The sequence below is a fragment of the Thalassophryne amazonica genome, chromosome 22, assembly GCF_902500255.1.
Source record: "Thalassophryne amazonica chromosome 22, fThaAma1.1, whole genome shotgun sequence".
NCBI lineage: Eukaryota > Metazoa > Chordata > Actinopteri > Batrachoidiformes > Batrachoididae > Thalassophryne > Thalassophryne amazonica.
Genome location: NC_047124.1, coordinates 13063789 through 13078666, shown reverse-complemented (window position 1 = coordinate 13078666; position 14878 = coordinate 13063789). Strand labels below are relative to the sequence as shown.

General features: G+C 43.9%; 1 protein-coding gene across 7 annotated transcripts in view; it reads right to left on the bottom strand.

Annotated features, from left to right (window-relative positions):
- Positions 1–955: 955 nt before the first annotated feature.
- Positions 956–14878, bottom strand: part of sbf1 (SET binding factor 1) — an 82887-nt gene continuing 68964 nt past the window's right edge. For 6 of the 7 annotated variants that reach the window (XM_034163321.1, XM_034163322.1, XM_034163323.1 and 3 more), the window contains 20 exons: positions 13955–14147; positions 13736–13863; positions 12913–13088; positions 12102–12238; positions 11717–11924; positions 11437–11633; positions 11211–11348; positions 11030–11122; positions 9361–9435; positions 8762–8934; positions 6399–6575; positions 6208–6309; positions 5507–5692; positions 5289–5415; positions 5076–5206; positions 4651–4995; positions 3682–3887; positions 3519–3606; positions 3287–3418; positions 956–2982 (listed from right to left, as the gene is read on the bottom strand). In XM_034163321.1, coding sequence (XP_034019212.1) covers positions 2884–2982; positions 3287–3418; positions 3519–3606; positions 3682–3887; positions 4651–4995; positions 5076–5206; positions 5289–5415; positions 5507–5692; positions 6208–6309; positions 6399–6575; positions 8762–8934; positions 9361–9435; positions 11030–11122; positions 11211–11348; positions 11437–11633; positions 11717–11924; positions 12102–12238; positions 12913–13088; positions 13736–13863; positions 13955–14147 — 3111 coding nt within the window. In that variant the 3' untranslated portion in view covers positions 956–2883. The remainder of the gene's footprint in view (positions 2983–3286; positions 3419–3518; positions 3607–3681; positions 3888–4650; positions 4996–5075; positions 5207–5288; positions 5416–5506; positions 5693–6207; positions 6310–6398; positions 6576–8761; positions 8935–9360; positions 9436–11029; positions 11123–11210; positions 11349–11436; positions 11634–11716; positions 11925–12101; positions 12239–12912; positions 13089–13735; positions 13864–13954; positions 14148–14878) is intronic. The other variant, XM_034163325.1, reaches the window with a different exon arrangement.

Sequence of the window (14878 nt, the reverse complement as noted above, 5' to 3'; positions counted from 1 at the left end):
TCGTGAGAGAACAGAGAAGTTTCAGAAGAAGTCGGTTTCAGCATTTTATCCGGATATTCCACTGTTAAAGGAGATTTTTTTTAATGAAAGACGTGCGGATGGATTGCAGCGTCGGCTCGCAGCCACTGCGACGCTCCGCCACTGGAAAAACACCTCTGTTGGAAGCCTTAAGGACAAGTTGGAACATGTCCAGCTGTTAAACAATTTCTCATATACTCACTCCACTGAAAGCCATCAAAAGCCGCCTGGATTTTACAAATGGTTATCAACATGGAGGTGTTTTTCCTGTGCCGCCGCACCGCGCCGGCTGCGTCCCGATGCGCGGACCCGTCCGCACGTCTTTCATTTAAAAAAAATCTCCTTTAACAGTGGAATATCCGGATAAAATGCTGAAACCGACTTCTTCTGAAACTTCTGTTCTCTCACGACGTCCTGGATCAATAGAGCCTGAAATGTGGAGGTTTTCAGCTTGAAACAGGCTGACGACGGCGCCTGGGACCGCTGCGCGACGTCTCGTACCGTGGGAAGTCCTTAAAGCGACAGTATCACCTCAAAATCTCTCATCAGCCGTTAAAATTTTCACCGAAAACCAGCTTAATTTTTCGAACCGTGTCCACTTCTAGTTTTTGAAAAAAATAAAAAGGACCTATACTTTATTGACAGCCCTCGTGTATAAATACATATATAAAAAAAAGTCAATACAAAACAAATGGCACATGAACTCCTAATTTAAAAAATAAAGTGGTGTTTGAGGAGCTTTCTTACTGAGGAGACAAGTTAAATAAATTACTACCATAAATGTTACATACAAATCTGGAGTAGTATATACAGAAGTTATTAGGCAACATGGGGAGGGGGGAATAAAAATCTACAATTCAAAATCTTATGTTCAAGACAGCAGAACCATATTTTACAAAGCGGGATGCTATGAGTGGTTTTTCTGATTTTGGGGGGGGGGGGGGGGGGGGGGGGGGGGTGGTGCAAATAAAAAAAAGAAAAAAATCCAGCTAAACATTTCTTGAACGCTCTTATGTACAAAAGAAACACTGCTGTGGACATAAATGTGACACGCGGACATGTCAGAGTTCTGCGGCTGTGAAGGAACAACTTCAGTCACTGTTGGACTTTTAAGGGTTTGAAAGCCTGGTGAAGCTTAAAAAAAGGCTTCATGAACAAACATGTCACTTCCGACGCGGCACCGATGCAGCTCAACGTCCATCTGACTTGAGGTCTTCACGGTTCACAGGAACGTTTAAATCAGGTCCTGACAAAAATTGGCCTGTAGATTTTGGGTCATCATACCGTTCTTTGATCTATTCAGGCTAAATGCACCGTGGGTCGGTTATATTTTACAAAAATTTAAGTGCATCTGGTTTGGTTTTCTCTGTTTACGGTCAGGTCTGAAATGTCAAACCGGTGAAGACCTCTGCTTATCCTTTTCTCTGAGGCATTCCGTCTCAGCATCCCAGTTTGTTTGGATCCCTCCGTCCTCTTCATTAAATCACTTTGAAGACATCGTGGCAAAATATTTCCCTCCATTTCCTTCAACATTTCTTTAAAATCTGAATGTTAATAGTAAGTGCACTGACAGAAAACAGGTGAAGAGTTAATCTGTACACAGTCTTTGTAAACACTTAGGGACGCACCAATCTGAGGCTTGTTTCTTTCTACGCTCAAGTCAAAGTAACAGACAATATCAGCAGCTTGAGGCAAGGTATTGAATGATTATGGGCACATTATGTCAAAACACCAGCTGATGTTGATAACCCGAGTCAGAGGATCAGTCAGTACCTCTAGTTGAGGTATTAACCAATACTTATAACTTGAATCAAAATATCAGCTAGTATTGATATGTCAAAGTATCAACGACAGTCAATACCCCGAGTTAAAGTATCAAACAGTATTGATACCTAAATTCAAAATACAAATTCTTTAAGGTATCAATCAGTATTGATATTCTGAATCAAATTATCCACCAATATCACTATCTTGAGTCAAAGTATCAATCAATGTCAACATCTTAAATCAGGGTATCCACCAATACTGGTGTGTTGCGTCAATGCATCAGCTGTTATCGGCAGTTCTCGTGATTTGTGGGAGATGAGATGACGCTGCAAGTACACATCTTAAATTATAAAAAGCAGTGTGTTCAGTACAGCTAAATTTAACAGTGCAAATATCAATCAATCTCCCCGTTAGCGCAGAGGTAACGGCCAGTATCGGTATAGCCCTAAGATCAACTTCGGCCAGACTATGTGACCTCAGAGTGGCGCCCAGCTGTTTGACCTGTACGACTGACTCATGGCTTTCACAGTAAACCGTCCTCATCAGATGCTGAAGGACAGAAGATCAGTTTTTCTGATGCATGTTGAACTTCTGGAAAGGAAAATCCTTCATGAATCACCGAGGAGTCTCTCCCGCCGTCATGTTGCATATCATCTGGTCTGTGAACCAGATGTCCTGGGCGTGGCGACTGCAGCTCCTCCGTCATTCCTCCGTGTAGCATCTTACAGAGCGAGCGAGGGCGGGTCGCAGGTGGAGGATCTGGACAGGTATAGGTCTGAGCTGCAGGACGCCCTCCTGGAACACGACGACACTTCTGATGATGTGTTCTGTAAGCGAACTGTCACAGAAGCGAAAAGCTGCAGCAGCCCAAAGTCAACAGCAGGGGGCTCTTTTTTTTTAAAATAATTTTAAATTTTTGTATCAAAGAACAAACGCTGCGATGCAAAGTTAGTAGTTCAACACTTCTGACACTGAACAGAGTGGAAAGGCCCCTCCCTCTTCCACTGGGATTGGCTGGCCAAGGTTCCCGTCAGGTGTGCAGGCTCTGCTCATTGGTTTGCGGCTGCGTTGTTCTTAATTTAGAGTCCCACCTCCCGTCTAGGCGTCTGACAGGCAGCTCTGAACACTGTCCATCCACAGCTGAGCGTTGGTGCTGTCTTGGGCGCAGAAGTTGTACATTCGCTTTGTCGTCTTCAGCTGAAAGCACAGAAAAACAAATTAACTTCCTGCACACGGTCAGGCGGGGTTCACGTGAGGTGAGACGCCTCTCAGATTATCATAGTCTCATGAAAGTGCTTTGCTAGTTTATTGACAGGTTTAAGTCTGCAACTTCTCCTGGAAGCAGAGAGGAAATCACTCGGCGATCATAGCGCTGCCGAGACCGACTAATGCCGGTTTCAGTGGAACAGCATAGATAAAGTGAAACTAAACTTGCTTTGGCTGATTTCAGTACATAAATAATATATATATTTATTTGAGTTTTGCGAAGTGGTGAACTCACATCAAAGAAGGCTTTCTCCTCAATGTTTTTGGGAGCTCCCATGGCGGGCGTTCCCGCGCTGACGGACTCCACTTCGGCCAACTCGATTACGCCTTTACACTCCTTGTCCTGTCGGCTGTCGTAGTATCTCAGCTGAAAGGTGACAAACAACACACCGTTATAAGACCGATTTTTATATTTAAAAAATTTACACCCACTCACTCTCACGTTTAGTTTTTGAGCCCTCGCGTACCTGATGCTTGGTCTTGTCGAGCACAAACCACCGTGGTTTCCACGGTTTAAGCAGTGCACCCCTCTTGTACAGGATTCCTTCAAAACTCCTGGAGGAAGACAGGACAACTATCACAGCTGCTGACTTAATGAAATGGTTTAAAAGTGGGTGGCTTACTACAGACCTATTCTCGCTCTCCGTGCTCTGGAACTGGCTGTAAAGCGTGCTGGTGCTCGGCCGGCCGGGGACAGGTGTGGACGTGGCTCGTGCCTCGCATTCCAAAGCCAGGTTGATGGACGAGCCCACGCCACGCTCCTGAAGGTACACGCCCTGTGAGCGCCTCTGGTGGCTGAGGTTGGATGAGATCAGCAGTGAGCTGGAGAATGATGGCTGTGGATGAAGTAAAGAAAACGTTGGCTGAAACTGAAACAACAGTAGACCTGTAAATACAAACGTGTAGTCAAAAGTCTCCATAAATGCATTTAAACAAGATTATTACTGAAAGTTGTTAACTTTGACAAAGTTCCATTTTGGCATTTAGATTTTCCGGTGATTAACCCAGATGTTGTCTTGCCAGAATAACATGTTAAAAAAACTACTTACAGAGAAGAACTGTCACTGTTCTGTCTTACAGAATCACATCTAAAAAGGAAAAAACTCACCAGAAGTCACGAGTCAACCAGTCAAGCCTAGCAAATAGTGTTAGCTCTGACATTAGCCCTCGAGTTAACTTGCTGCTACACCTCGGTACATTAAGTTTTAGTCTCCCATCTCGTGGTTCTATAGTGCACTCAATAAAACACGACATCAGAGGGTAAATAATCTGAGAGGGAGCTGGGTGTAAATGAGCGGGAATAACGCTCCATAATAATAATGCCATACATTATTTAAGGGCGTTTTGTAGACATATAACATCAACTCATCATGCCATCCCCTTTAAGCAAGAGGTACAAAGCACTGAGGTACTGAATGGGGGCAGGGGAAAGGTGGAGAGGATTTGTGGTGAAGCAGACCTGCTCTGTGACATAACGTTGGACGCCGCTGGGATAACTGGTTTAACACTTGTATGTGACTACTGTATCTGTTAACACGTGATACTCCGCTGAGTGCCAGCTGGATTACTGTACTGGAACTAAGGATCTGCGGGTGTCACCTTGCTCTCCAGTTTGGCATCAGTCCGCTGGGCAGTTTTGAGTTTGTCCCACGTGTCCTTCCATTTCTCAGACGTCTGACCGAGCTCTGCCTCCAGACACTGCAGATCGTGCAGTAGCTTGGTGATGGCGTCGGGAACCACCTTGCTCAGGCTGTCGTAACACGGCCACACGATGCGCCGCTGCGACTTAGGCCCACCGGTCTCTGGTTTCTCGGGGGCTTCTTCGGCAAGGCGCTCCTCCCGGCACCTCAGCTCCCAGTCGTAGGAGCAGCCCTCCGACAGCGTCTCCGTGGTGTAGAAGTCCCACACCTTCAGGTTGGAGATGAAAGTGTAGGGCCGCAACACCTGGAAGAGACGGTGACTCGTTTGACTCAACGTTTCATTAGTTAAAGTGGATTCATCAGTTTTTCCAAACGGTGACTCACCTCCTCGTCTTCAGGAGAGAACATGTAGTTGTAGAAGACCGGCGTTTTCTTGTTCAGTCTGTCGATGTAGTCCCACACAGACTTACAAACCTGCGGGCTCTTCCTCTCACCTTTCTCCTCGTAAAGGACGCCTGCAAACACAATTCCTCAGTTAGCGTCTCGGAACTCGGCTCTCGGCTTAAACATCAAGAGTGCAACCTCTAAACAGCTCACCCAACTCGATGCGCTCGTAGTCAGAGTCCAGCAGGAAGGTGCGGAAGCGGTTGGACACGTAGTGGTAGGCTAAGAACTTCAGGTAGTACTGACTAAACTCGAACTCCATGGGGAACTGGAGGTGGATCTGGGAGAGGATGGACGAAGAACCAGATTTACTGTGAGGTCAGAGCTGCAGACTGAAAATAAAATTTTCCTGACCTCCCCTGCAGACTGACCTGGTGCACGCAGTCGAGGAACTGGAGGAAGACCGGCGTGAAGCCACTGCTCTGACTGGCTAGCGTCTGCGCACCACGGTGGCTGAAGCGGTGGCCGAACGACAGCCACTCCTTCTCCACCAGCAACCGGAAGCCGTCGAAGGTCCGGTAGTACGGATCAGACAGAAGCTGCACCAGAGACACCACCTGCACAGGGACGCCACACGCAGGAAACCAAGGCAACAACAATAAACATTCAGTAAAGAGGGAAAAAAAAAAAAAAAGCTGCTACATTCACTACAGAAAAACAAAACGTTTTCAATGTCTTCAATCTGAACAGCCAATATTATTTATTTATTTGTTTGTTTTAAAGATCATTGAGTGCACCTGAGTTGTCAAAAATTGCATGTACACATGTTAAAGTCGCACTGTTAGTGGATAATCATAATGAAATAAAAGATTTTTCGGATGATTCGGGGGCAAGCAAAAGGTCACAACCACTGACAAATAATTAGGCATTTTTTTTAGATTTCAGGACGATTAAATGTGCTTAAAGTATGTGCACAACACTGTACACAGTATGGACTATTAACTGTGATTAAAAGGTAGATACAGTATAAAGAAACAACTTTGCACAATATGACTCCTTTAATCTGCTAAAGGCAACACATCCTGTTTGTGCAGTGTTTGGTAACAAGGGTAAAGTCAGCTGTCAGTCAAACCTGTGTGGTAACGTCCCAGCCGTCCTCCAGGCTGACCATGACCGATGAGCCGGTGTCCAGAAGCTCCACCACCAGCACGGATACCTGCAGGACCCTGTGCAGCTACACACACACACACACTCTCTCAGAGTCAGACTAAAACTATTCACGCTCTGGCTGCAGAAAATAAAAGCAAAGCAGAGCTCACTAACCAGAGCCATCCACTCAGACTCCTCCAGACACCGCAGGAAGGTCATGTTGGCATCAGGAGGCGTGCAGCTGGGTACACAGGCCTTCATCAGCTTCTTGAAGCTGTTCTTCACCTGCCGCAGGTCACACACTTCGATGGGAACCACCTCCCACTGCTGGAACGAGTCCTGCTTCCCTCCCTAAACAACAGCACAAAACATGATGGAAACAACACCTCTGGCCAGGAAGAAGTTGAACTTTTAGGTACTTCCAGATGTTTCCAAGGTCGCTTTGGCAAGTAACCATTTATTCACAAAATGTGTTTTGTTAGTGAAATTACAAAGTTCTGTACTGTTCTGAATATAAGACAGCATTTTATGTTGTTTTTAATATATTTGAAAAAAAGGGGTCATATTTTATTCAGTGTCACCAGTTTTACATGTATGTACATCTGCAACAGAAAACACCTGTGAAACATGTATACCCCCAATACTGAAGCAACCCGCCCCTACCTACAGTAGTGTTCAGAATAGTAGTAGTGCTATGTGACTAAAAAGATTAATCCAGGTTTAGAGTATATTTCTTATTGTTACATGGGAAACAAGGTACCAGTAGATTCAGTAGATTCTCACAAATCCAACAAGACCAAGCATTCATGATATGCACAATCTTAAGGCTATGAAATTGGGCTATTAGTAAAAAAAAGTAGAAAAGGGGGTGTTCACAATAATAGTAGTGTGGCATACAGTCAGTGAGTTCATCAATTTTGTGGAACAAGCAGGTGTGAATCAGGTGTCCCCTATGTAAGGATGAAGCCAGCACCTGTTGAACATGCTTTTTTCTTTGAAAGCCTGAGGAAAATGGGACGTTCAAGACACTGTTCAGAAGAACAGCGTAGTTTGATTAAAAAGTTGATTGGAGAGGAGAAAACGTATACACAGGTGCAAAAAATTATAGGCTGTTCATCTATAATGATCTCCAATGGTTTAAAATGGACAAAAAACCAGAGATGCGTGGAAGAAAACGGAAAACAACCATCAAAATGGATAGAAGAATAACCAGAATGGCAAAGGCTCACTCATTGATCAGCTCCAGGATGATCAAAGACAGTCTGGAGTTACCTGTAAGTGCTGTGACAGTTAGAAGACGCCTGTGTGAAGCTAATTTATTTGCAAGAATCCCCTGCAAAGTCCCTCTGTTAAATAAAAGACATGTGCAGAAGAGGTTACAATTTGCCAAAGAACACATCAACTGGCCTAAAGAGAAATGGAGGAATATTTTGTGAACTGATGAGAGTAAAATTGTTCTTTTTGGGTCCAAGGGCCGCAGACAGTTTGTGAGATGACCCCCAAACTCTGAATTCAAGCCACAGTTCACAGTGAAGACAGTGAAGCATGGTGGTGCAAGCATCATGATATGGGCATGTTTCTCCTACTATGGTGTTGGGCCTATATATCACATACCAGGTATCATGGATCAGTTTGGATATGTCAAAATACTTGAATTCATGTTGCCTTATGCTGAAGAGGACATGCCCTTGAAATGGGTGTTTCAACAAGACAATGACCCCAAGCACACTAGTAAACAAGCGAAATCTTGGTTCCAAACCAACAAAAGTAATGCCTTGCAGATGAAGAAATCATGATAAACTGTGGTTATACAACTAAATACTACATTAGTGATTCACAGGATTGCAAAAAAAAAAGCAGTTTGAACATAATACAAGTAGTTTTGAGTTTGTAGCATCAACAACAGATGCTACTATAATTGTGAAGACCTCCTTTTCTACTTTTTTTTACTAATAGCCCAATTTCATAGCCTTAAGAGTGTGCATATCATGAATGCTTGGTCTTGTTGGATTTGTGAGAATCTACTGGTACCTTGTTTCCCATGTAACAATAAAAAATATACTCAAAACCTGGATTAATCTTTTTAGTCACATAGCACTACTATTATTCTGAACACTACTGTAGCTTATGGTGCAGCACGACGGAGAGATGTGAATCGATATCATCAAACCACTCTCAAGCAATCAAGAAATGCAAAGTAAGAGAGTGTAATGTAATAAGATGGCAAGCCAAAAAGACCATTTTTAAAAAAGCTAATCAGAAAAGCTTATTATGGTCTTAAAAGTGCCAGTGTGTCATGTCAGTCAAACATGGTTGACAAATCAAATGAGGGGCTGCCCATAAAATGTGCTTTTGTTGGTATTATTTTCAAATAAAATAATTTTGTTTTGTTAAAATAAGATTTGGTCTTCAGAACATCTTTTTCTAACAGAATGCCTTGAAAAAAGGGGGTCGCCTTATAATCAGGGTTGTGCTACTCTATATTCACAACAACACAGTATTTTGTTTTTTTTTTCCGGCTGTGTGCTGTTCCTCACCTTGAGCTGGTTCTTATCTCCAACGATGTACAGGTAGGCCTTTTGCTGGCGGAGGAACAGCGCCTCGCTCGGCCCACCGTTAGGCTGTGGAGACTCTTTCCCTGCAAGGCGTGTTCCCACGTCTGGGTTGTAGGCACTTAGACGCCCGGTCCCCCGGATGCTGCCCCATTTACCTGATTTTTACACACATGCACATCGCTATTAGTATAACAGCGCTGACTGTGTAACATGAACATTCAAGGCTTCGGTGGAGATCATTTATTTTCATTAATGTGTGCATGTGCACACAACATGCCAGTAAAAAGGCAGAAAGAGTCAAATGCTAGTGATTTGAGTTGCTAACGCTGCTTTTTGAGAGAACATCACTGAGTGTTCTTCACATTCAGCAGGCAGAAGAATCAAACATTGACAGACAGCAGAGCTCTAGCAGCAGCAGCATGCAGACAGGAGCAGCTAAAAACAAACAGCTGATTAGTCCAGAGAAACACCACACTAAATAAAAGGGACCACACCACAATGACCCTACTGTTAAAGAGACCTGACTGGTTAGACAGAAGTGACGGAGTGGGCGGGCAGCGGGGGGACGTAGCCTACTGTACCTCTAGGAGAGTTCCTGGCCTTGCCAGACAGTTTGGGCTGAGAGAGGGTGATGACTCTGGCCCTTTGACCCAGAGCTGAGGTTAAATGACAGAGATGGGCTGTTAACCAACAGCGCCACACAGTGGAAGACTGTTTCACTCACAAACATACAAAAACACTCATCGGAAAGATGTGCTACATACAGGGGATGGGTTTTGGATTTTCTAGTTCAACAACAAGAGTTAGTCTTACTGAAAATAATGACGACTTACTGTGTAAATGCTTCGTGCTGACACAACTATAACATTAGTGTGTGCTCCCAGTAAGTGTATATATTTACTTATGTATATCCCAGGTCAACAAACTAATATTATTTTTAAATCTGCTTCACTGTATGCAAACTGGACTTGTTCTAGCCACTGGCATATAATGTATTTGTGTCCGACATACGATGTACACAGTACTTCTCGATTTTTCATTCTCATGATTTGCCATGCCTAGGTATTTACACATTTTACTCTGTCTTACTGTTGTACAATTTCTATTACCACTGCTGTTGTGATACAGCAAATCTCCCCATGGAGGACTAACAAAAGAATATCTTATCTCTTTTTATCTTACACAAAGTATGGAACAAAACTATTAAAGGGATCATATTTTACACATTTTCAGAAAGCTAATACAGATAAATAGGTGTCCTACAAACAAAGTATGCAAAGTTTAACACAAATTTGATGAACAGACACACAGAACTGTGGTATATGAAGGGCATTTAACACGAAGCCTCAACAGTATGTATCTATAAAAAGTTTATACAAAAGGATTTTGCACAACATGACCTCTTTCAAGGAAGTAGTGGAGCGCTTCTTTTATGTGAAGTGGAAAAGAAGAACAATTAGAAAAAAATACCAAGTGCACAGACAGCATTCGCCAGTGGACCAAGATGTGCTAATTGTTGAATATATTGGATTTTGTTGCAAAACAACAGACTGTTCGAGTGCACGATTATTAGGCTAAAAAAAGGGGTTTACATTCCATACTGAAGGAAATTTAGCTTAGATTTTGCTTTTGGAATTTATAATCCCCTCCAAAAGAGATGCCAGGGATAGCTGATGTCCTAAACATCATTGTTTGAGCTCAAACCCAAATGTATCATGGAAAAAATATGTTTTTTTCTGGGTATAGGGAGGAGGAAGGGTAATGAGGGTTAGGGTGTTTTTGTTTTTTGCTTCGGCTTGTAAATATATAGTATTTTGTATGTAAGTAGGTATGTGTAGGTGTATATTTATGTTTGTGTATATATATGTGTATATATGTATATGTGTATATATGTGTATGTATGTTGATGTGTGTATGTATATATGTATGTATATGTGTATGTATATATATATATATTGATATCGGTTTAGGTGTGTAGGAATCTATGTGTATATGTGGCAAAGGGTATTACTGGTTGTGGGGAAGAAGGGGTAGGGATAAATAAGCTGATGCTTCACCCTACCCCTTTTCGGACATGTTGGGTACACAGTAGGAACTTTTTTGTTGTTGTCTTCACTGATCTATCTTGTAATTGTTGTTGTATCAAATGTTCGAAATAAACAGTTTTCATTCATTCAATATTCCCACTGTGGAGTTTATTAAACCTGAACAGGTTTAGCCTGTTTCTCATGTCAGTCAGACTCGTCTCACCCCGGGTGACGGTTCCAGGCATGTCCTCCTTGTTGCCCAACACCTGCTTCATCAGGTCGCTGATTTTTGGCTGCCGCAGTTTATCTGATGAGTCTGCAGACAGCAGTAATGGCAAGTCAGCCGCTCGCTTCAAACACGAGCTTTAATGTGCTTCGGATTCTGAATGTCATAGTCGACCTACCGGAGGTGTTCATGTGTGTGGAGGTGAAGCCGCTGAGTGTGTTCCTGCCGCTGGTCTCGCTGTAGGAAGGCATAGAGCTGATGATGGCCTGCAGGTATTTTTCCTGCTCCAGACTGGTGGAGTCGGCCTGTGATGGCACTGCACACACAAAAACACAAGAGCTCATCTTTATAACTTTATCTTTCAGGTAACACGACAGACTCTGGGTGGGAGTGGGGTAGGTCACCTGCAGTGGGAGCATTGGGGGACTTAAAGAAGCCCACGACCCCCTTAGCGTGGAGGCCCGCCGAGCGCAGGAGGACGGCCTTCGTCCTGGAATTCCTCCAGCAAACCACTGGGAAGCGGTTTTGTCGATAGCAGCGGCCGATTCGTTGGAGAGTTGAGTCTGGGATGCTCTGAGGCACGATTAGCAGGCCGGGGTAGCTGCAGCGCACAGGCACGTATTTAAGCACAATTCAAAGTCTACACCGATGACTCGTTTCTGTGGGCGACAGTTTTTCCCTCACCTCCTGCACACGATGTACATGCGGTTGACTGTTGAAATCCTGAACGGCTCGTTCTTAGAGCGCGTCAAGCTATTGCTGAGCGTGCCTAGACCCAGGCGCTGGTAGTCGCGGCAACACGCACGCTCCACCACGTTGCTCATGGTCTGCCTGTCCGAGGAGCGAATGGTGGATGACAGGGTGAGGGAGCTCTGCTCCACCTCCTCTGAGACTGAGACACAGCAGGAGCCTTGGTTAAACAGACAAGAATTTACAGCGAGCTGTTCATTTACCTTGATACACTATTCCTACATTACTGATCACTTTTTCCAGAAAAATATGATCAATTTCCTAAACTTTACTGGAGTTAAAGATTACCCAAGAGCTGAGCATTAAATAACTGTGATACCTGAGATTTCATCTTCATCGAGTTCAGACTGGAAGCTGCTTCTGTTCTCCCAGGTAGGAGGCGTGTACTTCTTCCTGGTCACATACTGTCGGCCGATGGTCCTCTTGGCAGTCTTCATCAGGTTTTTGGAAAGTGTTCTGAAAATGGAATGAGGAGGAGGAGGAGCAATGGCAAAAAGAAAAAGAGAAGCTGAAGTTTTTTACGAAAGACAATCAAATTAACCTTTACAGCTTGAACCAGCCTGGACTTCACGTTCATAATGAGCAGACAGGAGTTTGCTTTCGTGATGCTGCTTGAGACAGATCTGGAGTAAATTTCTCTGAATGGAGGCTATTGGCACATACACACATGGGGAGAGACGAAAACAACAGGCCAATAAAATGGCCGCTGAGTTTTCCACCGATGAATTATTCAAAAGCTTCTCTGATTCTTCACAAAGAGAAGTATTTGTGTTCTGCTTGGTCTGTGTGTGTGTGTGTGTGTGGGGGGGGGGGGGGGGGGGGGCTGGCTGCTAAGACTACTGTTATAGGACCAACTGACAGAAACCTTCACAAGGATGTGTTATTATTTTCTTTCTGGACAACAAATCTCATTTTGGTGGGGCACAATTGTCATGCTCTTGCCTCCCAATAAGATTGGTTCAAAGGTCACCCCTGCCCCGATCTCCTTGTATGCCTGGAATTGCGTCAAGAAGGGATTCCGCAGAAATCGGCAGCACAAAATCTCACCTCGAAGGTTTCCTTACAAACAAATCTCATTGATACGTAAACGTTTGCATTTAAACTGTTCTCAGAGTCAGTTTGAACCTTACTTAAGTGACTGGTTCTTGTCCTCTTTCTTGTGCTCCACCGCTATCTTGCAGCTCAGCCCCATGGTGAAGGCAAAGGTGCCCTGGACGTGCTGAGGGTAGCGCAGCTTGTGCAAGTGCTTCCTGAAAACTTCGGCCAGATCGGACGCCACCTCCTCATCAAATGCAATCTTCATCAGCTGTAGGACAGAGAGAGGCGCGTGACTGTCCTGTGGTTTTAGACTCGCATCCCAATGGCAGCCCATCTCAAGACACTAATCGGTAACAAATCCCTCAAAATTCATTACAGAGTCGTTGCAGAATGTGTGTATTTGACAAATCTGCTGAAAAACAATGACATCACACAAATACCTTAAGGACGTTTACATCAGAAAACTACTTTTGATAATCGACTACAGGTAAAGGCACTTCGGCACTTTTACTCAAGTGATTTTAACTTCGATTCAAGTCATTTCTTGTCAAATCTGGACACTTTTACTCAAATTCTCTTATTTTTACTTCGATTAGATCAGACAGAACTTTATTGATCCCTTGGGAAGACTCTCTCAGGGAAATTGAGGTTCTAGCAGCATTGTATAGAAGCACACAGACACAGGGTACGAAGCACACAGAGTATCAAAAGTGAAAGTTACAAAAAATAAATAAATAAATAAAAACACCAAAACAGATTGAAAATACAAATTAATGTACACAATATAAATACCAGACATACTGATCAATACTGGTTACTGGCTACTACTGTTCCTCTAATTCCTGACCTCTGTCTTTTTGCTACTCCTGCTGCATGAATCATTGGATTTAGAGGTAAGAAGGAAATGAAGAGGACCTGGAAGGTGCAGGACCGAAGTTGTAGTCCCTCCTGGACAAACTGGTCCATGGGCAAACTGACTGAGATCCTCTTTTCCTTGGTCAGCGAGGCGATGGGGAACGAGCGAGTCACCACTTGCTCCCCGACTACAGGAGACGACAGAGATTAAGATCTCAGTCATGGACACAGGAAGCAATTTTCTAGAACAGATTAAGCTTTTTGTGCGTCATCTTTTACCCAGCTGGTCGGCAGGAGTGCCCTTGAAGATGAGGCGGTAGGTAGTGAGGAAGATGGCACCCTCGGAAGGGAGCAGAGGCGGTCCTCCCATTGCTCCGGTGGCCTCGTCACGGCCGTCGGGGACCAGGTGAACCCGCATGCCGTCCATCACCAGCTCCTCGCCAGGTAAGAGAGTCGGCCTCAGCACTTTGGGCTGCAGAGAGAATTGCAATCTTCATGAAGCAGCAGGAAAAAAAATGGATTGGAGAGGAAAACCTGAAGGAGTTCTCCCTGCAGTAATGTAGGATTGATTGTCATGGTCCTCACTGTGGTAATTAAGGTAGTTTAATGAGCTAAAAATGTAATGATGTGTTGAACAGATGCTGCAGCTTCATCCTACGTGTCCCATCAAACAGATCTGTGGCTGAGGATTGCCTGTGTGCTTCTTAAACACTCCGATATTTCTGGGAATTGATAACATGGCTGCACAATTATACAGTTAGTTTGTTAAGAACAAGCTCATAATAATAATAGTCAGCATTATTCATGCTGATTTCACCCGTGACAGCAACAATCAGCATCATAAAATGTGTTTAATTGTTATATAATTAAACAACTGTGCAGCCTTGCAGCTACATCTAGTAACACTAGAAGATCAAACAACCACAAACGTTTAAACACACCAGTCATCTGAACATCATGCGTTCACAAGCATGCAGAAGTTATCGGCTGGATGACCTCAGGTTTTTGGAAAGTTTTCAGTCTTTGATATGAAGTGCTGGGAGCTGGACTGAGACTATATTGCAGACAGCAAGATAAATGGATGTGAAGCCACTTTGGCAGGTCAACGTCTGACCCTGAGACCAGCTGCAGTCACACTTTGACTAACTGAAGAGACCCTTGAACGTGTCAGCCCTAAAGAAAAATAATGACAAATGCAAACAA